This window comes from Phascolarctos cinereus, unplaced genomic scaffold, assembly GCF_003287225.1.
Source record: "Phascolarctos cinereus isolate Bilbo 61053 unplaced genomic scaffold, phaCin_HiC Scaffold_1;HRSCAF=81, whole genome shotgun sequence".
NCBI lineage: Eukaryota > Metazoa > Chordata > Mammalia > Diprotodontia > Phascolarctidae > Phascolarctos > Phascolarctos cinereus.
Genome location: NW_027555514.1, coordinates 32,489,250 through 32,510,745, shown reverse-complemented (window position 1 = coordinate 32,510,745; position 21,496 = coordinate 32,489,250). Strand labels below are relative to the sequence as shown.

The 21,496-nt window shown below is 38.3% G+C and overlaps 1 protein-coding gene across 1 annotated transcript in view; it reads right to left on the bottom strand.

Annotated features, from left to right (window-relative positions):
• Positions 1–21,496, bottom strand: part of ZNF385D (zinc finger protein 385D) — a 345,593-nt gene that overhangs the window by 89,172 nt on the left and 234,925 nt on the right. Inside the window, 2 exon segments of the mRNA XM_020971094.2 lie at positions 13,543–13,639; positions 13,641–13,706. Coding sequence (XP_020826753.1) covers positions 13,543–13,639; positions 13,641–13,706 — 163 coding nt within the window.

Sequence of the window (21,496 nt, the reverse complement as noted above, 5' to 3'; positions counted from 1 at the left end):
AAAGATGGTCACTTGCAGCAAGAATTCGCCGGTGGAGCTTCTGCAGATCCACTATCAACTTTGCTTGGGGCTATTAAACCAGTGGAGCAAAAAATAGACACATTTTGTCCACAAATAACGAAAGCTGGGTGTAGTGAAGGAAGAGATTCAAATGGCACAACAGATGTCTCAGGACTGTCGTTACAAGGTAGATGCACTGAAGTGCTCTTTTGGGGGCTCCGAAGAAGGAGAATGGCTTATTGTGCACAAAAATGAAAAAAAGTACAAAAATGGAGTTTTAAAGACTTTTTGCCTTCTTTATTCTGTCGCAGATGTGCTATTTAGGGTCTATTTGGGGAACCAGATGGAAGTCAGGTCAACATGGTGTTAGACCCAGCTATTTGACACTATATTTGCATATGAGAAGACCTGGGTTCAAATCTCACTCCCTGTATTGCACTAAGTTTGAAAGACATCCATTGACTCAATTGTACATTAGAGGAAAAAGGGAGCTATTTTTCAGTTATTTGTAGAGGAGGGACACAACTGGACATTGAAATGACTTGATCTCTCTATACCTCAATTTTCTCATCTGTCAAATAAGGAGGTAGTATGTAATGTTCTCTAAGGTTTCTCCCAGCCTTAAATCCTTTTTACCTGTAACATCATAGTCCAGTGAAAAGAGTGGTGGATTTAGGGGGTGACTAGTGGGGCTTCCTGTCTAATACTGGCAATTCTGTTTCTCTAGGACTGATTTAGCATGTATAAGTCCACTGCGGTACCTTCTAACTCTCCCTTTATTCACCTATGCATGAAATGGGAATTTGTTCTGTGGCTTACAGTAGGGTAGAGATCAAAAAGCTTTGGATTTTCTAAGTCTGAAGAACTGGAATTCCAATCCTGATCTATGCTTAATGCCTTTATCATCTAGATCAAGACCTCTCTCTTCTTTGAGCCTTAGTTCCCCCGACTCTTTGATGAATGGGTCAGCCTAGATGACTTGAAGACCCTTCTAGTTCTAAGCCCTAATATCCTATTGAGTTGTCTGTGAAATTGTCTTTGTTACACGTTAGGATATGTTTGCAACCATCGCTTCACCCTCAATTTTTTTTTATTTTTGGTTAGATGTATTCAGTTAGATTGGAGGATTTAAAACTGGAAAGGAGCAATAACCATTACCTGGAAAGAGCTCTTCATCCAGCAAAAGATGAAACCGAGGCTTAAGAAGGCAACGTGACTTAAAGCCATTCATGTAGTAAACAGTAAAGCCAGGATCAGAGCCCAGATTTTGTGTCCTATCAAGTGTTCCTCCACTACAAAATGCCCTCTCACCTAAGGATCTTAGGCTTGTCAAAACCAGCAGTTTGTTTCTGTCTCATCAGAAAACAAAAGCAGCTCTTGATAGGGGAGAATCTTTGATTAATATTAAGTTTACCTCATCATTGACTCATGCTTTGTATTGATTTTCCTGCCTACCTTAATTCTGGGCTAATTGTTTTGCCCAGAACTCTGTGTGTGCTTATGTATGTTCTTACTACTCTGCTACAAATACCTGGACTTCTCCATCAGAAAGGATATATGGTACCATTCTTTTTCTCTACCCTTCATATTTCTTGGATTTGGCCTGACCAGTTGATGACAGACACTTGATATTCAAGAAAGCAATGGGGAAGGAAAGAGTGCAGGGATTAGACTCAGGAAAAAGGGGTACAACTATGAAAGAGTAATACCTGTACTATGAGGGAGAAACATCTACTTCTGTTTCATTGACTACACTAAAGCTTTGGACTCTATGGGTCACTACAAAATGTGATATGTCCTCAAAGGGATGGGAGTACCAGATCATCTTACTTGCCACCTAAGGAATCTGTATGCAGATCAGGAAGCAACAGTTAGAACCAAACATGGAACTGATTGGTTTAAGATTGGGAAAAGAATACAATAAGGCTGTATATTATCACCTTATTTATTTAATTTATATGCAGAACACATCATTTAAAATGACAGGCTAAATGAAAGAATGGGAATTAAGGTGGCTAGGAGAAATATCAACAATCTCAGATATGCATATGATACCACTTTAATGGCAGAAAATGAAGAAGGATTAAGAAGACTCTAGTTGAGGGTGAAAGAGGAAAGTATAAAAATTGGCTTGAAGCTTAACATTAAAAAATAAAAAATGAACAAAACAAAACAAACAAACAAACAAAAAAACCAAGATCATGGGAACTGGCCCCATCACTTCCTAGCAAATAGAGGGAGAAGAAATGGAAGAAGAGTTCATATTCTGGGGTTAAAAGTTCATTGCAGATGGTGACTGCATTCATAAAATTAAAAGACATTTGCTCCTTTGATGGAAAGCTATGGCCAATCTGGACAGCATACTGAAAGGCAGAGACATCAACTTGTTGACAAAGGCCTGTATAGTCAAAGCTATGGGTTTTTTTTTTCCAGTCTCAGTGAATGGCTGTGAGAAGTGGACTATTTGGAAAGCAGGGCACCACAGAATCAATGCTTCTGAACTGTGGTGCTAGAGAAGACTTTTGAGAGTGTCTTGGACAGCAAGGAGATCAAATCAGTCAATACTTAAAGAAATCAATTCAGATTACTCATTGGAAAGCCAAATGCTGAAGCTTGACTATTTTGGCCACATACTGAGAATACAGGACTCATTGGAAAAGACCCTGAAATTGGGAAAGATTTAAGTCAAAAATAGAAGAGGAGAGTGGAGAATGACATGGAGATAGAGAGTGCCATGGAAGCAATGAACATGAGCCTGGACAGACTTCAAGAGACAATGGAGGTGGCGCAGTGGGTACAGCACTGGCCCTGGATTCAGGAGGACCTGAGGTCAAATCCGGCTTCAGACACATAACACTTACTAGCTGTGTGACCCTGGGGAAGTCACTTAACTCCATTGCCTAGCCGGAAAAAAAAAAAAAGAGAGATAATGAAGGATACAAGGACCTGGTGTGTGATGATCCCTAGGATCACAAAGAGGCAGACACGACTGAATGATAAAAACAACAGAGCCATGGGGAAGAGGGAGAGGGCATGAGAGAGAAGAAAGAGGCAGGCTAGGCATTAGTCCTTTAATTTCATTACAACAGAGCTGTCTGAAAACTACTACCAATCCAAGTCAGCATCTTCTCTCACGTGGTTGCGGTGAGCAAAGTGGTTCGCAGATCTTAAAGTTTTATACATGCTTATTATTCTCTGAAAACTATAAACCTTCTGACATCTACCTTTTCTTTCCACTTTTACCACTATCTACAACTTGCCTTATTTCTAACTCTACTGAAATCATATCACCAAGACATCTGGACATTTAGAAACATTTTGACAATAGCCTAAGAATTTTTACTTTTTCATCTTGCTATCTATTGTAATTTAAGAGACTGACATTTAACTATACACACACACAGAGTAAATGGGCTGGGATAGGAACTATTTTTTTTTTATCAATCTAGACATATTAAACATGAATAAGAACGTGGATTTTCTCAGCGTTTGCACTTCAGTCATAGAGTTCTAATCACGAGCATTGCTTAGTTTCTCTTCTGTCTTTTATTTGATTTCCTGTGTAACCAACAGAATATTTCATGACAGCGGAGAAGTTCTTTTGGTTTAATTGGCAAGCTTGCAGTGATACCTTGTTTAAATGGCTCACTGATAGCACAGTTCATTAACCGAATAATGCTGGATGGAAACATGGTAAGGAGCTGATGCTCACTGATAGCTTACTCTCAACCTTCCCTAAAAACACTCAATTCACCTCTTCCTAAATGGGGCATGGAGACAGGTAGGGACAAGTTACTTGAATCAGGCCATTTAACTTCTTTTCCTTACTGTTGCTATGTGATTTTTTGAAAATTATGCAACTTCACATTCAAAGGATTTATGAAAAAAATACTAGAGCCATGACTAGCCCTTTTGGTACCTCAGACAAACAGCAAGAAAAGCAATGGCCAATCCATTTGGTGGCCAAGTGAAAGGAAAGTGGATGATAGGACCTGGAGTAGATTCATACTAAAAAGAAGCAGAAGGCTGGTCAGTCATGCCTCTTGACAGTCCTCAGCCCCTACCATGTAGTTGGCCTCCTCCACCAGATTTGGTGGATGCACCTCAGTGAGGTTGAGGCATCATGGGGTATAATAAAATGCACTGAACTTGGAGTCAATAGAAACCTAGGTTCTAATCTTGTCTCTAACTCAAACAGTTAAAGCTCGGGCCAGTCTTTTCACTTTCTGCGATCTTAGTTTCCTCATAAATTGTGATAATAATTACTACAGAGCATACTGCTGAGTGTCATTGGAAGGAACAAATGGTGTAAGGTATACATGGCTATATAAATGTCAGCTCATTATTTACGCGATTTGTGTTGCACATTTGCTTAGGCAAATAACAGTATTAAATGCAAACAATATATCCTACATTTGTGGATTCAGTTCTATTCACTCTGAGAGTTTTGTAAGAGACTGGGAATGTAATAAAATCAGAGAGGTCCCTCCCAGGTGTGTGGGAGTGGGAGATGAGAGAGAAAGAAACAGAGACAGAGATAGCAAAGATACAGAGAAAAGAGAGAGTGAAGAAGGGGAAATGGAGGAAGTACAGATTTATAGCTAAAAAATAAATAGATATGCGTGTGATACCATGAACTCATACTGTACATATCAAAATATGACCTACTTTGAAAATCTAGTCTTACTAGTCAGGCTGCCTGAAGTCTTCAGAGGGCACCTTTAACCAGAAGAGTCAAGATTTTTCATTACTCCCTATAACCCTCTTATCCCATAGAACACATTCTTATTTCTGGATACAGAAGGCTAAGGAGTTACACAGGGTAAGTAAAAAGAAATAAGCTGATGATATTCTATATCAGCAGGCCAAGTGACGCTGTCACCCTGAATCTCATAGGAAACTCTGCCTGGCATACTCCTGTGCATCATCTGCCGTCAAACTGAAGAAGATTGATGAAGCCCATCATTCGGGTACAGAATGGTACTTACGGTGATCCCCTAGACAGCTGGGTCCCTGGAAAATTTGCTTGTCAAAGTCAGCTGGTTGAATTAGCCACTGTCACAATCATGGAGGATTTTACTACTTGAAAATAGTGACTGCATGTACAAAGACAGCCTTTGGTAGAACCCCTGTCAGGTTAAATATTGGCCCAGAGGGAAGACTGATCTGGCTCAGTATGGTATTTCTGATATTTTTTCCATTGCTTATTGTAGAGGCAAAAGTGATAGAAATTAAATAAGACGAGTATGAATGTGGCCATTTATCACCGAAAAAAAGCAATAGCAATGAATTTCTTTTGTGCTTATGAATCTTCACCCACTTGGTTTTACACTAATTTATAAGGGCTAAAGATCAGATATGTACCCTAGAATGGTTCAAATACAGAATCACAGAACTGCAAAGGTAAAGAGATCTCAGCAGCCAGCTAGTCTAACAATTGTCTCCAAAGAATTACTCCATAACATATTCCATGAACCATCAGCTAGCCAGGCTCCAGAGGCTCCCATTACCTCCAGGATCTAATCTAAAACCTTCTTATTTCCTTGTAAAGCTCTCCACAGACTGGCTCCTTCTTACCCTTCCTGTTGGGTTCCATCTTACCCTTTACTCTCCCTCCGTGTGCTCTAAAATGCAGTGATGCTGGCCTTCCTGCTATTCTCTCCAAACTTCCCTGTCACTTGCTTTTCTCAGAAATTAAGGTGGACTAGGTACGTTTTGGAGGATGGGAGGGATGATGCAAGGGAAAAATAAAATGACCAGGTGTCAAAAATTCACTATCTGCTATTGCCCTAAATTACCCTCTTCTCTTGGTCTGATGAACTTCTTTAATTGGCCATAAGCCCTGGCACTGGAGATGATGCTGGGGCAGGAGTCAAGTGAGTAAAGAGACAACTTGCACTGCACTGAATGAAGCTCCCTTTCCCACATGTGCTGCAACAATGCCTCTTGTCTACAAGGGTTTCAAGGACACAAGTGGCTATTTTTAGAAGTGCTAATGGCGGAACAATGGCAGATAATGGTGGAAAGAGAACTTAATTTGGAGCCACAAGTCCTGAGGTTGAAATTCAGCCATGTGACTTAGCAGTTATGCTACTTTGGGGAAGTCACTTCTCCTTTCCTGGCCTCAGTCTCCCCCTCTGTAAAATGAGGAGGTTCGATTAGATGACTGCTATGGTCCCGGCCAGCTGCAAATATCTCCTCATATAATCTGATTCAGGTAAGAAGTGACCCTCCCAATGACCTTGAGGTAAGTCAGGCAGAAGCCAGAAGGGTTTACTCATCTTGAATATTCCTTCCAGCTGCCTACAGCTGGGAGCACAGCAGCTATAAAGTGGGTCATTTTTCAGAAAGAGCAGGAAGTGGAATATGAGAAGAAGAAGGGGACAAAAAAAAGCAATACTTTTCATCCTGGAAATATGATGGGTGAGAAGGTATGTGATCCAAGTTTATAAAAATCCTGAAAAGTGGTAGACAGGGGAAGAGAGGCATACATAAATCCCAGATTACTTCATCAGTGAGCGCTTGAAAGAGGATAATTGTAGAAAAAAATGTTTACACAGAACACATTGGACTTGTAGAACTTATTAGCCTATGAGGTGGCTCAGATGGTAAATAGAAATAATTTTATGGGGCTTAGAAACATGGCTAGAAGGAAGATTTGCAATGTTACTATGAGAAGATGGGTGTGTTTTGAGTTTATCATTCAGGTTTGCAAATGATGTCCAGGAGCGCAACAGTGCTTTCCCATGTACTACTTGGTGCCACTGGCAGTTGGGCACACCAACTGGAAAGACCATTAGCCTGACCTATGCAGGCATTTAGAAAATGCTTTTATGAATTGGAAATTAAAAGCAGGAAGTAAACGGCAGCTTTTTGCCTCCCTGCTGCCTTCCCTTCTTCCATACATATGTACAAATTGAAATTCATTTTCTAACTTTCCCCTCTGACTTTTTTTGTTTGTCTTCTTGTTGGTTCGTTTTTGTTCAAGGCAATTAGATGATACAGTAGCTAAAACACTAGGTCTGAAGTTGGGAAAACCTGAGTTCAAATTTGGCCTCCCATACTTACTGTGTGGCCATAGGCAAATCATTTAACCTTTGCCTGCCTTGGTTGTCTCAGCTGTAAAACCGGGATATTCAAAGCATCTTTTAAGTCTTGTTTGATTTTAATTAACAGAGCAAAGTTCTCTAATGCTACATTTCTCAAAGATTCTTATATGGCCTTCACATATACAAGAGAGACAATCTTGGAGGACAGCCTTTGAGAAAATGGTTTGCTCTAGAGAAAACAAACAAACAAATAAACAAACATAACAGTCAACCAAAGTGGAATTCTATATTCCCTAAACCTTTCAGGAAGTTATAACTATAACTGGTCTGCTATGAAATTGTGTTTGATTCATTCTCATAACTTTATAAAAGATGGCATGGATGGGATATAGATTATTTTAATAAAAGTGCCATTTTGTTGGGAATGTAGGCATATAGATAGGCATTGCTGTTTCCTTAGTCACCTTTGCTTTTTTGGTAATCAAGTCTGAAATTTTCTACAATGCACTTTTTATCACCCACCAATTCAGATATGTGAGAATCACTCCTTAAATGCCTTCAAAATCATATCACTTTCCATGTGGACCTCCCCCTGTGTATACTTGGCATGCTTTTTCCATTTTTGTTTTCTTCCATACCTCTTCCAGTTCCTTAGACAGTACATCTAATGTTAGGGCCTATAAGTGCTGGCTTTACTGTCTTTGGTAGCGAAGAGTTTGTTACAAAAACTTTTTTTTTTAAGATCTTTTCCATTTTTCTTTCATTTACTATCCTTCCAGTTTCTCCTTAAATTCTCTTGGTATAACTTTATTTAGATCTCTTGCCATGTTCTCCTTTTTTTTTTTTTTAACAACAACAAAACAATGTAAGTGAATGTTATTTAACTATAAAGACAAGTTTGATTTTGAGGAAGAATTGAGAAAAAAACATACCTCCCTCCCTTCTTTACAAAAATGGACATCTATACATATGGAATACTGCATATTTTGTCAGGCTTAACTGTCTTGTTGGTTGGTTTGGGACCTTGTTTTTTTTTTTCCTTTTATTTTCTTATTCTTTGAATAGATGATACCTTGCCGGGACAGGTCTCAGAGCTTGGGAGCTGAAGGTTCCTTGTGGGACACGTGGGTGTGGAGATGGGAGCACACCTGGTGATGCACAAGGCTGTGTGGGCAGGGAGACATAGACTGTCTATTGAATAAAGCAGTCTCTATAGCCCAGCTCCAAGCTCCTGGAGAGAAATTCCATTTAAAGTAACTAGATTGTGTATAAAGTACTTGAGGCTTACTAACAAAATTTGTATAAAATACTCATTAATAAAGAGAGAATCAATTGGAGCAATATTAACTGATCATAGGTGGATAGAGCCAATAGAATAAAAATGTCAATATGATTCCAATTCATTTACTTATTCAGTAAGAACTTTGTTTCTGTGATTCCCTGCTCCATGAATACTGGCCCAATAGTGTATATCTATTGCCAACAAGAACCCTGGGATACTCAATCTTCATATAAGGTTTAGCCACAACCTGCTCTCCAAAACTTACTATCAGCAGGGAACTTTCTCTCCTTTTCTCTTCCTCTCTTTTAAATAAGCAGCATCTAATTTCATGGGCTCCATTAACAGCTACTCTGCTTATATGCTGATTTTTCTAATGGCTTAAAAGTAATATTGCACATGCCTGCCTCCTTTTGCTATTATGCAGATACATTTCAGAAGCCAGGTTTGATAAAAGAAAATTCTATTTGGCGAGAAGTGATTTCATAAGGGTGCTCCCGACTCCTACAACAGCTACATGACCTTTTCCCCATATGTTTATTGTCCAGATGACACTTGGTTTGGAAGAATTGGGCAAAGAAAGTGGAGACAATGGATAGAATAGCTCTTCCCAGGATGCTGGGAATGCCATGCAATCCACCATTTAAATGCTGCAGTACATGATTTATCAGTGGTTGAAGAGAACCTGACCTCCTTTCCTCTGACTTCAGACCACACATTAATCTCCACAGCAGTTCCTTAACCTTGTAGAGAGAATCATGTCTTTTCTTCTGAAGAAAAATTGGCAATAACAATTATAATAGCTTCTGTGTGAAGTACATGTTTTTGGAAACAGGGTAAGACCAGCTATCAAACACTTCGTCTTACTGACGCACTGTTGGTGGAATCGTGAACTGATCCAACCATTCTGGAGAGCAATTTGGAACTATGCCCAAAAAGCAACCAAACTGTGTACACCCTTTGATCCAGCAATGGAAATACTAGGTCCATATCCAAGGAAGATCATAAAAAAAATGAGGAAAGGACAAAAATGAACAAAAAGATTTACATCAGCTCTTTTTGTGGTGGCAAAAAATTGGAAATTGAGGGGATGCCCATCAATTGGGGAATGGCTGAACAAGCTGTGGTATATGAATGTAACAGAATACTCATGTGCTGTAAGAAATGATGAGCAGATGGGTTTCAGGAAAAAAAACCTGGAAAGACTTACATGAACTGATGCCGAGTGAAGTGAGCAGAGCCAAGAGAACACTGCACACAGGAACAGCAACATTGTGTGATGATCAGCTATGAAAGACTTAGCTCTTCTCAGCAATACAATGATCCAAGACAATTACAAAGGACTTGTGGTGGAAAGCGTTATCCACATTTATATGGCACTTTAAGGTTTACAAAATGTTATACATCAGTTACCTCATTAGATACAGGAACCTTATATGGCTTATGTTGGCTGAACCATTCATTAGTATTTCTTATTTAAGAATTGAGTCAATTTCTCAAAAGTTACTTAATTCTTTTACTGTTATCAGAATTTTTTTCGGTTTCAATCTATGATAGATTTATTTCATTTCCTTCCTTAAATAATATATTGTTCCGAAGTCCCTAACGATCCTGCTTCTTTATTAAAAATAATCTCTCATCCTCTACATCTTATTTTCCTATTATTTCATACTAAAAAATGTTTCTTTCTACTGTATTAACATCCATTTGCTTCTTTTTCCCAATCAGTTTTAACTTGAGACAGGTAATGAGCACCTAGAAGCAGGAAAAACTGAACTGATATTAATGAAACTTGCTACAGGTCTCTTCAACTCATTTGCTTTGTGGCCCTGGATGTCCCCCTTTACTTTCCACTTACTCATAAGTAAAATGAAGATATTGAACTGGTTTTTCTCTTAAGGCCCTGATTGATTTTAACATTCTTCAGACCCTTTTTGGGCCACTGAGCCTTGAGTTAATTAGGTCTAGTCCTTGCCGTATAGGAGCTCAGAATCTAAGATAGAAAACACCAGAATTCTACACAATATTTATATAAGGCAATATGGTGTAGTAGATAAAGAGAGAGTCTCTGCTCCAGGAAGACCTGGGTTCAAATGAAAATTTTGGCATATACCAATTTCGTGAACACAGGCAAGTAAGTTAACAGTGCCCCAGGCCAATCTCTGAGTCTATCAGTAGCAAAGCAGGGGTCCATCTTTGCTGAGAGAGGAAGTTTCCTATGCTGATAAAATAACGGTTTTAGTATACCCCTACAAAAAGGACACAGATCACTGAACAAATGTAAAACATTGTCATCGTTCAGTCGTTCGGTTGTGTCCAAATCTTTGTGACCTGACGGACCATAGCACAGCAGGCCCTTCTATCCTCCACTATCTCCCAAAGTGTGAAAATAAAACTACATTAAAGCAATAAGCAGCCTCCTCATCAAGAAAAAGGGGACATTGGGCCAGATGACCTTTGAAGTCCCTTGCAGTTCTAGAACTATGAAGTAAACTCCTTGAGGGTCTCTCCTTCTTTAAGCCCCATAAAATGGTGGTATCAAACTCAGGTAGAAACATCCTGTTTGGCTGCACAGTGTGTTAGGACACAATGCATTATCCATGTTGTACTGTATTTTTTTTCAATTTTGTTAGACATTTCCCAACTACATTTTAATATGGTTCCTGGCAGCATTTAGGAGTTTTGCTTGTTTGACATCTCTGCCCTAAAGCACTTCATGGTCCAGAATTCATTCTCCTTATCCTTTCTCCTCAAAATTTCCATACCCTTAATCCAGTTGATCTTTACAGTTAGGAGGAAAGAAATCAGATTAAAATAAATTGCATCTAGATAGGAATGACAGATGGCCCCTGCTTGACTCATTCAGAGGAATTTATATTTTAAAAGACGATGCTAATCACAGGAATCTCGGGTGACAAGGAGAATGTGGATCTGGGTGTATGAGAGGGCCATGGATGAAAATACTGATGTAGAGGAGGAGAGCCTTCTTGTTTCTCTTCAGATTATATATTTCATCTATGCTTGCTGCTTTGTTGGAGGAATGGACCAGCCACTGTTCTGTTTTACACTTATTTATGAGCTTCATTGTAAACAGCCTGGACAACCATCAAGACAACTACAAGCCTAAGAACCCAGCATTGATCCTATTTCATATCCCAAATCTTCTCATATCTGTAAACTGGGAGAACCAGCCCCCAAGATATCTAGCCTTATCTCAGCATCTGACTCTGTCTAAAGTATCTTGGAATCTTAAGAAAAACCTCAGATTGTCTATCTGCTCCCTACTCCCCTAAATGAGGAATGTAATAAAATAAGGAAGAATATTACATTTGGAACAACCAAACCCAAGTTTGAATCCTGATTCAGCTGACTGCTGTATGTGTGCCCTTGAACGAATTACAACCTGGGCTTCAGTTTCCTCATTTGTAAAATGACCTCTAACTAAATCCTCTAAAATGTTAAGTCTTTTTTAGCTCCTGTAACTCCGTTCAGTTCTCTAGTGGGTAGCTCCTACCCTATTCCTTTGGATGATGGAGTTTTAGGCCATGACTCACTATACTCATCGTCCCAGATCCCTACTTTCTCAGGTTCTTGTCCAAATAACATTTTAGTCTCTGCCTAAGAACCCAAGGTGGGCAAAGGGCATCTCTGTTCTCCAGCTGCAGAGGGATCTCTTGAGAGTGGGCATAACAAAATCAGAAGTGTTATACCTTAGAAACTAGGATAGGATCTGGGTACCTGAGCTAGCCATGAATTCCCAAGACTAACTAATGTCTCTCCATACATGTTTAGTCTTCTGTTCTTGTAATAATCATCTGCTTTCAACTTTTAAAATGAGATAGAAAGCTCAACATTGGCATTGCTCACTGTACCCAATTATTTCCTAAATGGCAGAGAACATTTTTTTTTTAATTTAAGCTATGAAGGGATTTTCCCCCCTTGGTCCAGCAGGGAGAACAGAATTTTAGTCTTAGAGTCTAAAAGGATGGACCTTAGATCTCATCTAATCCTATCCATCATCCCTCATGTAGAGGATTTTGAAACCAAAATAGATTCCCTGACCTCCTTGTAGTCTATGTGTTACATGTTGCCTGAGAGATAGATTCAAGGACAGGATATTGTGTGTATATATGTATGTGGATGTATGTAGAGAACAATGACTACCCATTGACTTGCATTCCAGCAAAAATTCTGTCAATCCCAAGTAGTCATGGCCACCTTATCCTTCCACAGAAAGTTGTTAGTCTACCTATAAAGGGGAAAAGTATCTTGTTTATTTGACACCAAGCCTTATAAACTGTGACTTAAGTATGCCTCAATATTACCAGCTGGGACAAAGTTGAAGTAACTGAAAAACCCTAGAGTCTAAGGGAGAGCCCTTCGACATTGTGAATGGGGAGACCCAAAGCTAGCATTTTCCCCATTGTGAATAGAAAACTCTAAGGCAGTATTTCATGCAAAGAGCATAATGGCTTCTACAGTTAGTAATTTGATTAAAACTACTTACTGTTCCTGGTCATTTTCTTCTTCCATAGAGACCTGTCATTCATCAATGTGGGGAGCCAATACCGATAGACAATTCCTTTGTAATTTACAGTCTTTATCTGGCCCATCTGAGTGGCTTATCCAGGATCATCCAGCTAGTATATGCAAGAGACTGACCCCTTGCTCCTTCTAACTCCAAAGCTGCCCCCCAAGCCTCTACTCCAATGATCTCTCTCCATTTTTTTTGTCTTAGTAAGCATATTTATTTGGTACAAGTATTCTCCTAATGAGGCCTTTGTTGAAGGTTCCTTTATAAAAGGAGGATGGAAAATGTGGAAGAGAGTTCAGCATGAAATCAAGTTGCACGTCAGTCATCAGAAAGAGTTGGGTGTTGCTCCCAAACTGCAAACTAAATGCTGGGTCCCACACAATACTTAACTTTTCATCAATATCACAGGAGACCTAGAATCAAATCCTTTACAAGCACTGAATCCCTCAAAAGTCAAGATCCCTTTCAAAGATGGAAAATTCACAATGCACCTGGGAATTGTCTGACTCTATCATGGGTAATGAAAAGAAAAAAAGCGGGGCAGGGAATTCACCACCAGACAGAAAAATGGCTCCAGAGGGACGTTGGCATGGCAAACACATAACCCAACAGAGGAGGGAGATGGGAAAACGAAACCCCCAGAACGGTAACAATGACAACAACAAAGATCGTCTCATAACCTGTTTTGTCAGAGCTGGCATTGATGGCATTGGTAGTGATGGAGGTGAAGGTAGTCTTTGCGCAGTCCTTGGCAGGTACAGATTTCTGTTTATTTTTTCATGGCTTCCAGTGCTTTGAGCTTCTTGGCATGTTTAGTGCCTTTGTAGTGGGCCGCAGCCTGGCTCTACAAAGGAGAACAAAATGAACCATGCAATCAGGCTCATTTCTAAACTGGCATTCTCTGTATTAGTACAAATACAGATGACCTTTCAATAATGGGTACCATCCATGCTCTTCCTGACAATGTTCAAGTGGCTAGCGCTCTTCAGAATGATGCCTAGAAATTAATGGACTTGGGTTCTTAAGAACCCCAGGGCAGAAATGATTGAATTGGATGAAACCTAAAAACAATCACATCCTAACACATCATTGAATGTTTGTTTTTTTTTTTTTGTGGTATGAAGAATATCACATCGGGACATTGGAACATTGCCTCCATTCCACCATATTGCTTGTCTCCCTAAGATTTAAACAAGGAGACTAATGAATTGTCCATCTGGCTCATTTGCTCTGAAAATGTATCCACTGCAATCACTGAATGTATTACTAACAGAGGAGTTGCCAAAAGTGTTTATGAGTAGGAGCTCATAGCTAAAAAGAAAGGGAGTTTTCTACAGATAGATACGTTGAGAGTTTAGGAGAAAATATGACACCTATATTCTAATGTTGGGGAAAGCTGTTCAACTTTCTGTCTTTAAAATGAAGAATTATTTTATCCTGCTCCCTCCTTCAAGGCTAAGGACATTCTTTCAAATCATGAACCTCAGAGACTCTAACTTATTGACAAAGGCTTCTGATGTGTTCTGGCTAACAAATGAAAGCCATGGTGGCAACATCTTTTAGCTGTGTTTCTGCAGAGAATTTTCCCTTTTCTAGATTTTTTCAACAATAGGGGTATCCTTTCTCTTTTATTTTTATTAATACTCAAGAAAAAAAAATATTAGGAAGGCCTTTAAAAATACAAATCCTTCCTTTCATCCTACTCTTCTCTCATTGTTTAAAGAAGATGAAGAACACAGAGCCTGGGAGTATGGGCTAGAGTGCTAGGTTGTACTGAGGACTGCTTGGGGCCCTTCCAATTTTGTGATGCTGAAATACCTGAAAATTCTTAAAACTGCAGATCCCGCAGAACAATACCTACTGGAGAAATATCTCTCCAACTCTGAGGGCCTATTATGTAAACAGTATCACTCTTTTTTGTTGAATATATAATTGTTTTAAAATTTAAGTTTTATCTTTCTTCTCTCCATTACTTCCTCTTTCTCTATTCTTTCTTCCTTGAAGACCAAGAGAAAAAGCAACCTTATACAAGGCTTGGAATAGAAATGATGATTTAACAGACCACAAAACCCTATTGATGATGGAAAAGGCCAGTCTCATTTGTCACTAAGCATCCATGAAAAAGTAAACATTTATTGGCATCCCCATTGTCTCTTGCATAGAGTAGAGTTTAATATTGAATTGAACTGAGCTAGGAGTAGGGAAAATTAGTAAATATATTGTTAAGAATAGTGACCTGGCTTCTGTCAGTGGGTTTTTTTAAGTAATCTCTGTGCTAATGAATATTCAGAAATCAGCCTTTCATCTAGCTACTGGAAAAGTGTACTTATTAATTTTAAAATAAGTGACCTATTACTTAAGGTGCATCATTCTAACTGGCCAAAATCTGTGTTTTTAAAATACGAGTATCAGGTACCCTTATTGAAAGAACACTGGACAGTGAAGTTATTTATTAGAAATAATTTAAACATATAGCACAGACATGCATTATTTACACATTTTCAGGGACACATAACACTGGGACATACCGTAAACCAAAAACAAGAAGGTAAGTGATGCTATAGTTAAAGAAACAATGTCATATTAGCATGATCATGCAATATAGAGTATTTCCATTTAATATAAAATGTTTGTTTTGTTGCTGTCACCAAGTGATAACCATTTACTGTAATGTTATTATTTCTTTTTAATATTTTTTTTCCTTTTTTGAGATTGGGTGTCCCTATCCCACCAAGGCTGAAAGGAGAGTAGCCACTCACAGGCCAGATCCCACTATTGAACAGCATAGATATTCTGACCTGCTCCATTTCTATCCTTGGGCCAGTTTACCTTTCCTTGAGCAGCCAGGTGCCCCCTGCTCCTAGGAGCTTACCATATTTTTGCTAGACTTAGTTCAGACACCTGATTATGCTTAACCCTACTAGAGTTCAGAACTCCTGAGCTCAAGCAATCCATCAACCTTGTTCTCTCTGGTAGTAGGGATTATAAGCATGTGTCACCATGCCCCACTAGTCAAGCTTTTTTTAAAAAAATTATTCATTTTATTCTGAACTTGAGAAGTAAAACAAGCATTTCCATAACATAATAGGAAAAAAAATTGCACATGAAACTGCAAATCTATTATGTACAACTTACTGTTGCTTTAAATATATAATGAAGTTATAATGAAACTTTCTTTTTCCTCTTTTTTCTTCCCTCCTCCCCACCCTAGAGATGACTACCATTAAACACAAATATGTGTATGTATATGTATATACATATGTGTGTGTGTGTGTGTGTGTGTGTGTGTGTGTGTATGTAGAACCATAATATACATACTTCTATTTACTAGTTCTTTCTCTGGATGCAGACAGCATCTTCCTTCATAGGTACTTTGTAGTTAATTTGGATATTTAAAATAGTCAAAATGACTTATTTTCTCAAAGTTTTTTTTTAATTTGTCTTCAAACTAGGTAAGCTTTTTAAGGGTAATTACATATATTCAATTAATTCATTTGATAGGCAATAATTTGTTGTCAGTTGAATTTTCATCTTTAAAAATTAAATCACCCCACCCTCCATTCTTTCCCTGTCCCCAGTGGGGAAATGTGAACTTTATAGTATTCTAAGATTGGAAAGAAGGGGTGAGGATGGATACTGATAGCAATTTAATCGATGTAGGAAATTCCTAAGCTCAGAATCCAATATGCCCATTTAAATTAGTACAAACAAGAAGGACGTGACTTGGATTTGTATGTGAAGTGGCAGATACAATAAGATATACACCAATATCTTCACAGGGCAGCTGGGAGGTACAGTGAATAGAAGGCCAGACCAGAAGTCAGGAAGACCTGAATTGAAATCCAGACTAAGACACTTACTAGCTGGGTGACCCTGGGCAACTCACCTACCTCACCCTGTTTGCTTCAACGTCCTTATCTATACAAGATAAGCGACGCTTTTCCAAGAAAGCCCCAAATGGGATCAGGAAGAATCAGACCTGACTGAAAGTCCCTTCCTCGGCTTCCACTTGGTATCATCACATTTCAGGTGTTTTGTCGTCTTTTAAAATTTCCAACCTCCGCCTCCTGAGTGACAGCTATTACTTTTTCTTTCAAAATCAGCTTAAGAACTAGGTTTGAATCTTTCTCTAGGGATTTAGGGATCAAGCTCCAGGAAAATTTAACTAGGCAGATGTTTACACCCAGTAATACTGCCTTCTAGTCTACAAGTGAACAAGAAAGAAAACCAGGGGAAGTAGACCAGGTAAGATGGATCAAGCACATCTATTTCTAAAATGGCGCCAGTTAGCCAATCCTCATCTTCCAAGCTGTGAACTCTAAACCTACACTGGAGAACACCAACAATTGATTTCGGTCCCCTGAGACGTTGTTCAATGGAACTCAAAAAGTTCAATGTGGTCTCAGTCGGGGAATCAATACGGTAAAGAATATATGGACAACATTAAAAAGAATCTGGTTAATATCGGCAAACAACCCCGATCGTGTGAACTTCTAGCCTACTCTATTTTACACGGATATTTCAATAATAGGGAGCTATGATTTCCAGAGTCACAAAACTCCCTGTGTCAACTGCCATAGGCTGCACCTGTACCCCTTAGTAGTCTATTTACATACGTTTTTGTACACTTCAAAATCATCATGTGGTGTCTAACCTTGTGGCGTTGAATCTCTGCTGATGCAACTGGGCTAATACTTATAGGGAAAGGGAAGGCCTTCACTAGGCCTGATCACACTTTCCCATCTTCTGCAAGAGGCCTTTCCCATACACCCCTCCCCCACCTGTCTTTTCTCTGAGGTTACCTCTGCTTACATGTGTATATCTCATATATGCATAGCTGCTTGTCTGTTGTCTTCTCTCTTAGAATGGGAGCTCCTTGAGGGCAGACACTATGTAATTATCTTTGTTTTCCCAGATTTAGCATGATGCCTGGCACATAGTAAGCACTTACTAAATGTTTTTTACTGATTCCCAATTTAGTAGAACCTATTGGAATTCACACTCTACTGTCCTTATTATTGAAAATCCAGGGCCATTTCTCCAGAGGGACTGGGCAGGAACATTAGTAGAGTATGCACCTCTGTATCAATGATGTCACTAGCAGGGTCAAATAGGGTTTTATTTCAGAGTTTCAACATGAGGACAGGGTACTTCTTCCTTTGGGATAGAGTTCTCTTCTCTATAGCAACTTCCTCCCCCAGAGTTGTCTCTTAACCTTCCACAACTAATACTACCGCATAGCACCACTGGCACCCAATAATCCTTTCATGAAACTGAATCACCCCCACAGTCAGAATGTCCTCTGTGCCGTGGCCAGCGTCTTCCTGCTCCCTCTACTAGTTTTGCGCCAAGGGAAAAATATCTCTATCCTATACCTATATTTTACTTGTATCATCCAAATGGTTGCCCTGGTTTTCTAGTTAACCTGGTTTAGGAAGTCATACGTCATGCTTCAATGATTCTCATAGAATTGTATGTGATAAAGATTCTGATGGTTTCATTGTAGAGTTCTGGGAGAGGGAGAGATCGAGAAATATCATCTCACTCCTCTCAGGAGCATCTGAACAAGCCACAGTGAATTAGACAGACTAAATCTTTCAGTCACATCTGATCCTGCTATGGCCATTAAAAAAAAAAAGTCTCAGCCCCAAGCATGGCTCTTGCTGTGAATTTCCAAAAGCAGCAAGTGGATGGAAACATCTTCCTTGTCTTCAACAGCCTCTACTTTTTGGGGTGTAAAGAGCCAAAGTGGAATGTGGCATGGCCCATCTTCCCAAGGATCATTTCCTGTGCTTTATTAGGAAAGTTTCATGTCAAGGTCTTCCTAGAAAACTGGGAACCGTTGCATAAAAAATAGGTGAGTATGTATGTGTGCATATAGAAATATGCACACATATCTATGTGTCTAGATACATCTGTATGTACATTTCAAAGGAAAAATAAAAAACATAAAACACACCCCCCTGCTCTATTAGAACACATTTCAGGGCTCCCTGTTCCGAAAAACTAATATCTAATCAGACAGCTGCAGTAATTACATCATGATTATAAGCACAGGATAAAGAGGAATTTAACGTTTTCAGCTAAAAAGACAGAATAAGTCAGTGAATAAGAAAAGGTCACTCTCACTGACCTTGAAATATCAAACGGAAATAGAAAGCAGAACAAAGAGCAGCTGCAAAGGCAAGGGCCAGCATTGCCCTTTCTCATACATCCCTGTGAAATATAAGGAAGCCTTCTACAATGTCACTGTAGCTAATGTGTCAAGAGTATAATCTAGTTTTTAAAATCTTGAATATTAACTGCAAGTTTTAGGACATAATTCTAGATCAAGCAAATTGAAACTCAAACTCCACTAATGATTAATTGTGTATATTCTTTCAGAACTAGCTCATTTGTTCTTGTCTTTCAAGCCCAGAGTTTCTTTCTGAATCACTATTATCTAGTGGGGCCAACAAGACACTCAGTATAGGGTTATCACAATATTCCACAATCACAGCATGATTTTGATTTGACTCTGTATGTGATGTCTTGAGGACCTTTTAAAAAATGGAACCACTAGATACTAACAACATTTCTGATGTCATTGACCAATTTGTTTGATTGTAACATGAATTCCAAATAGAAAAGGTAGTGGTTGCTTGTGATTTCACACAACTTGACCCACGTGAAAAACAACAGTACATGAAGACAAAAATCAGAAAGCAAGCATTTGAAGGTGGATATAAGAACACTTTTTTTTCTTTTAGAAATATTATGATGGAATACATGGATTAAAAATAGGTTATATCTAGAAGTTATCCTTCAACAAAAATGTTTGAGCTGGAGCTAATTTTAATAAAAACAATTTATATTAGTTAAAATGTAAGAATTTCATATATAAAATAAATGTTATATAAACTGGCCACATATGAATTATAGTAGTTAGATATTAGAATCTCACAAAATATAGGAATTACCTCTCTTAGTGTAAGTTGGTATTCATTGATATTCTTTAGGAGATTCTGGGGAGGAAATGAAACCGATGAAACATGATAACTGTATTCAGGAAACCTCAACTAGCTTTAAAAACAAACTTGCTACATATTATGTTCCAAGAAATAGAAAATAATGCCAAACTATTTTAAAAAAAACCAGATTCCTCCTTTCACACCATTTCTCTGCAATCTTGTAGCAGGTACAGAACATCTGTCATGGTTCTTTTTTTTCTACTAATATGTATTTTATTTTAAAAAAATTGGCTTCATTTCCTATTCACCTAACACATTAAAGTACTTTCATTGACACATACTTTTTTTGTATTTGAAGTATCCAGATTTTTAGGTCCACAAATTGTTGCGAAACTAAATTCGAAAATATAATTTGTGTGGTCCTAAGTAATTTATAGCTTTAACTCTAAGCAAATTCATCACTTTCCCTTAGGAACAATTACAAGTATTTCATGAACATGTTCATGAACCCATTTACAGGGGGAAAACATACATGAAATTCCATGGATGAGGAGGAAGACTTTAATGGGTCTTCATTATTACAGGATTCATATTTTGATGCTTCTCACCACCTTATTTTTGAATTAAAAGTTTACCTTAAGAGACCAATTGTTCTGTTAAACTGCTAAGGAATTTCATTGCTTATGAACGAGCTGTGATGAAGTGAAGTAGGTTTGAGGGAACAGTGCAAAAGAAAATAACTAATATTTCATCCCCACCATCTAAAATTGACTAAAGCTGAAGGGCATCTAATCCATTAACTGCAGCTATATGAAACCGATTCCTAGGCATACAGGCTTTCGTTGTTTCTGTTCAAAATTGGTTGCCTCTGTAAAGCTTATAAAAAATAAACCTTATCTGGCAGACTAGTCAAGTTAATTTGAAATTCCATTCTCATAAACAAAGCAATATATATATATATATATATATATATATATATATATATATATATATATATATATATATATATATTTTATATATATATATATTTTTCTTTTTGTTCCCACCCCACCCCATTCAGTAAAAGAAATTCAAACACTTGGAGAATCACAGTTATAAGTAACTTGCCTCCACTGGTATAAAAAAGGTTTAACATTTTTAAACCCATGGACTTGTGTTGAGCAAGGGGAAACAGCCACGAATCTGATAAGTTAATTACCCTTTTCACATTTTGCATCCTGCAATAACACAACCCATGCAACCAACTTAATAAAATATTTCAACTTGGGAAGCCAGCATGTAATTAGATAACCTAAGAGTGATGAAAACTAGAAACTCACCAATTTTCAACTATTCCTCATGGCAAATAACATTCAATTAAGAGTGATCTTTCCAAGACCAATGATTGGTGATTCATTTTGGATATGTCTTTGTTTGGCTTAGGACACTAAATGCATGGACTGAAGACAGAAATCCACCTCCTATCAACTAATAAGCATTTATTAAGAACCAACAATAAAAAAAAGCAGACTTAAACACAAATGTTACAAGGTTCAAAAAGGATGCAGCACATGGTTTCTGCCAAGTAAGAAGACAATCTGAATGTTTCTTGTAAAACAGATACCTCCAAATTTAACTTTGCAAAGTATCAAGACTCTTCCCTACTGAGCATTGCCCTGACTGAACAGGAGCAAGCCTTGAGTAC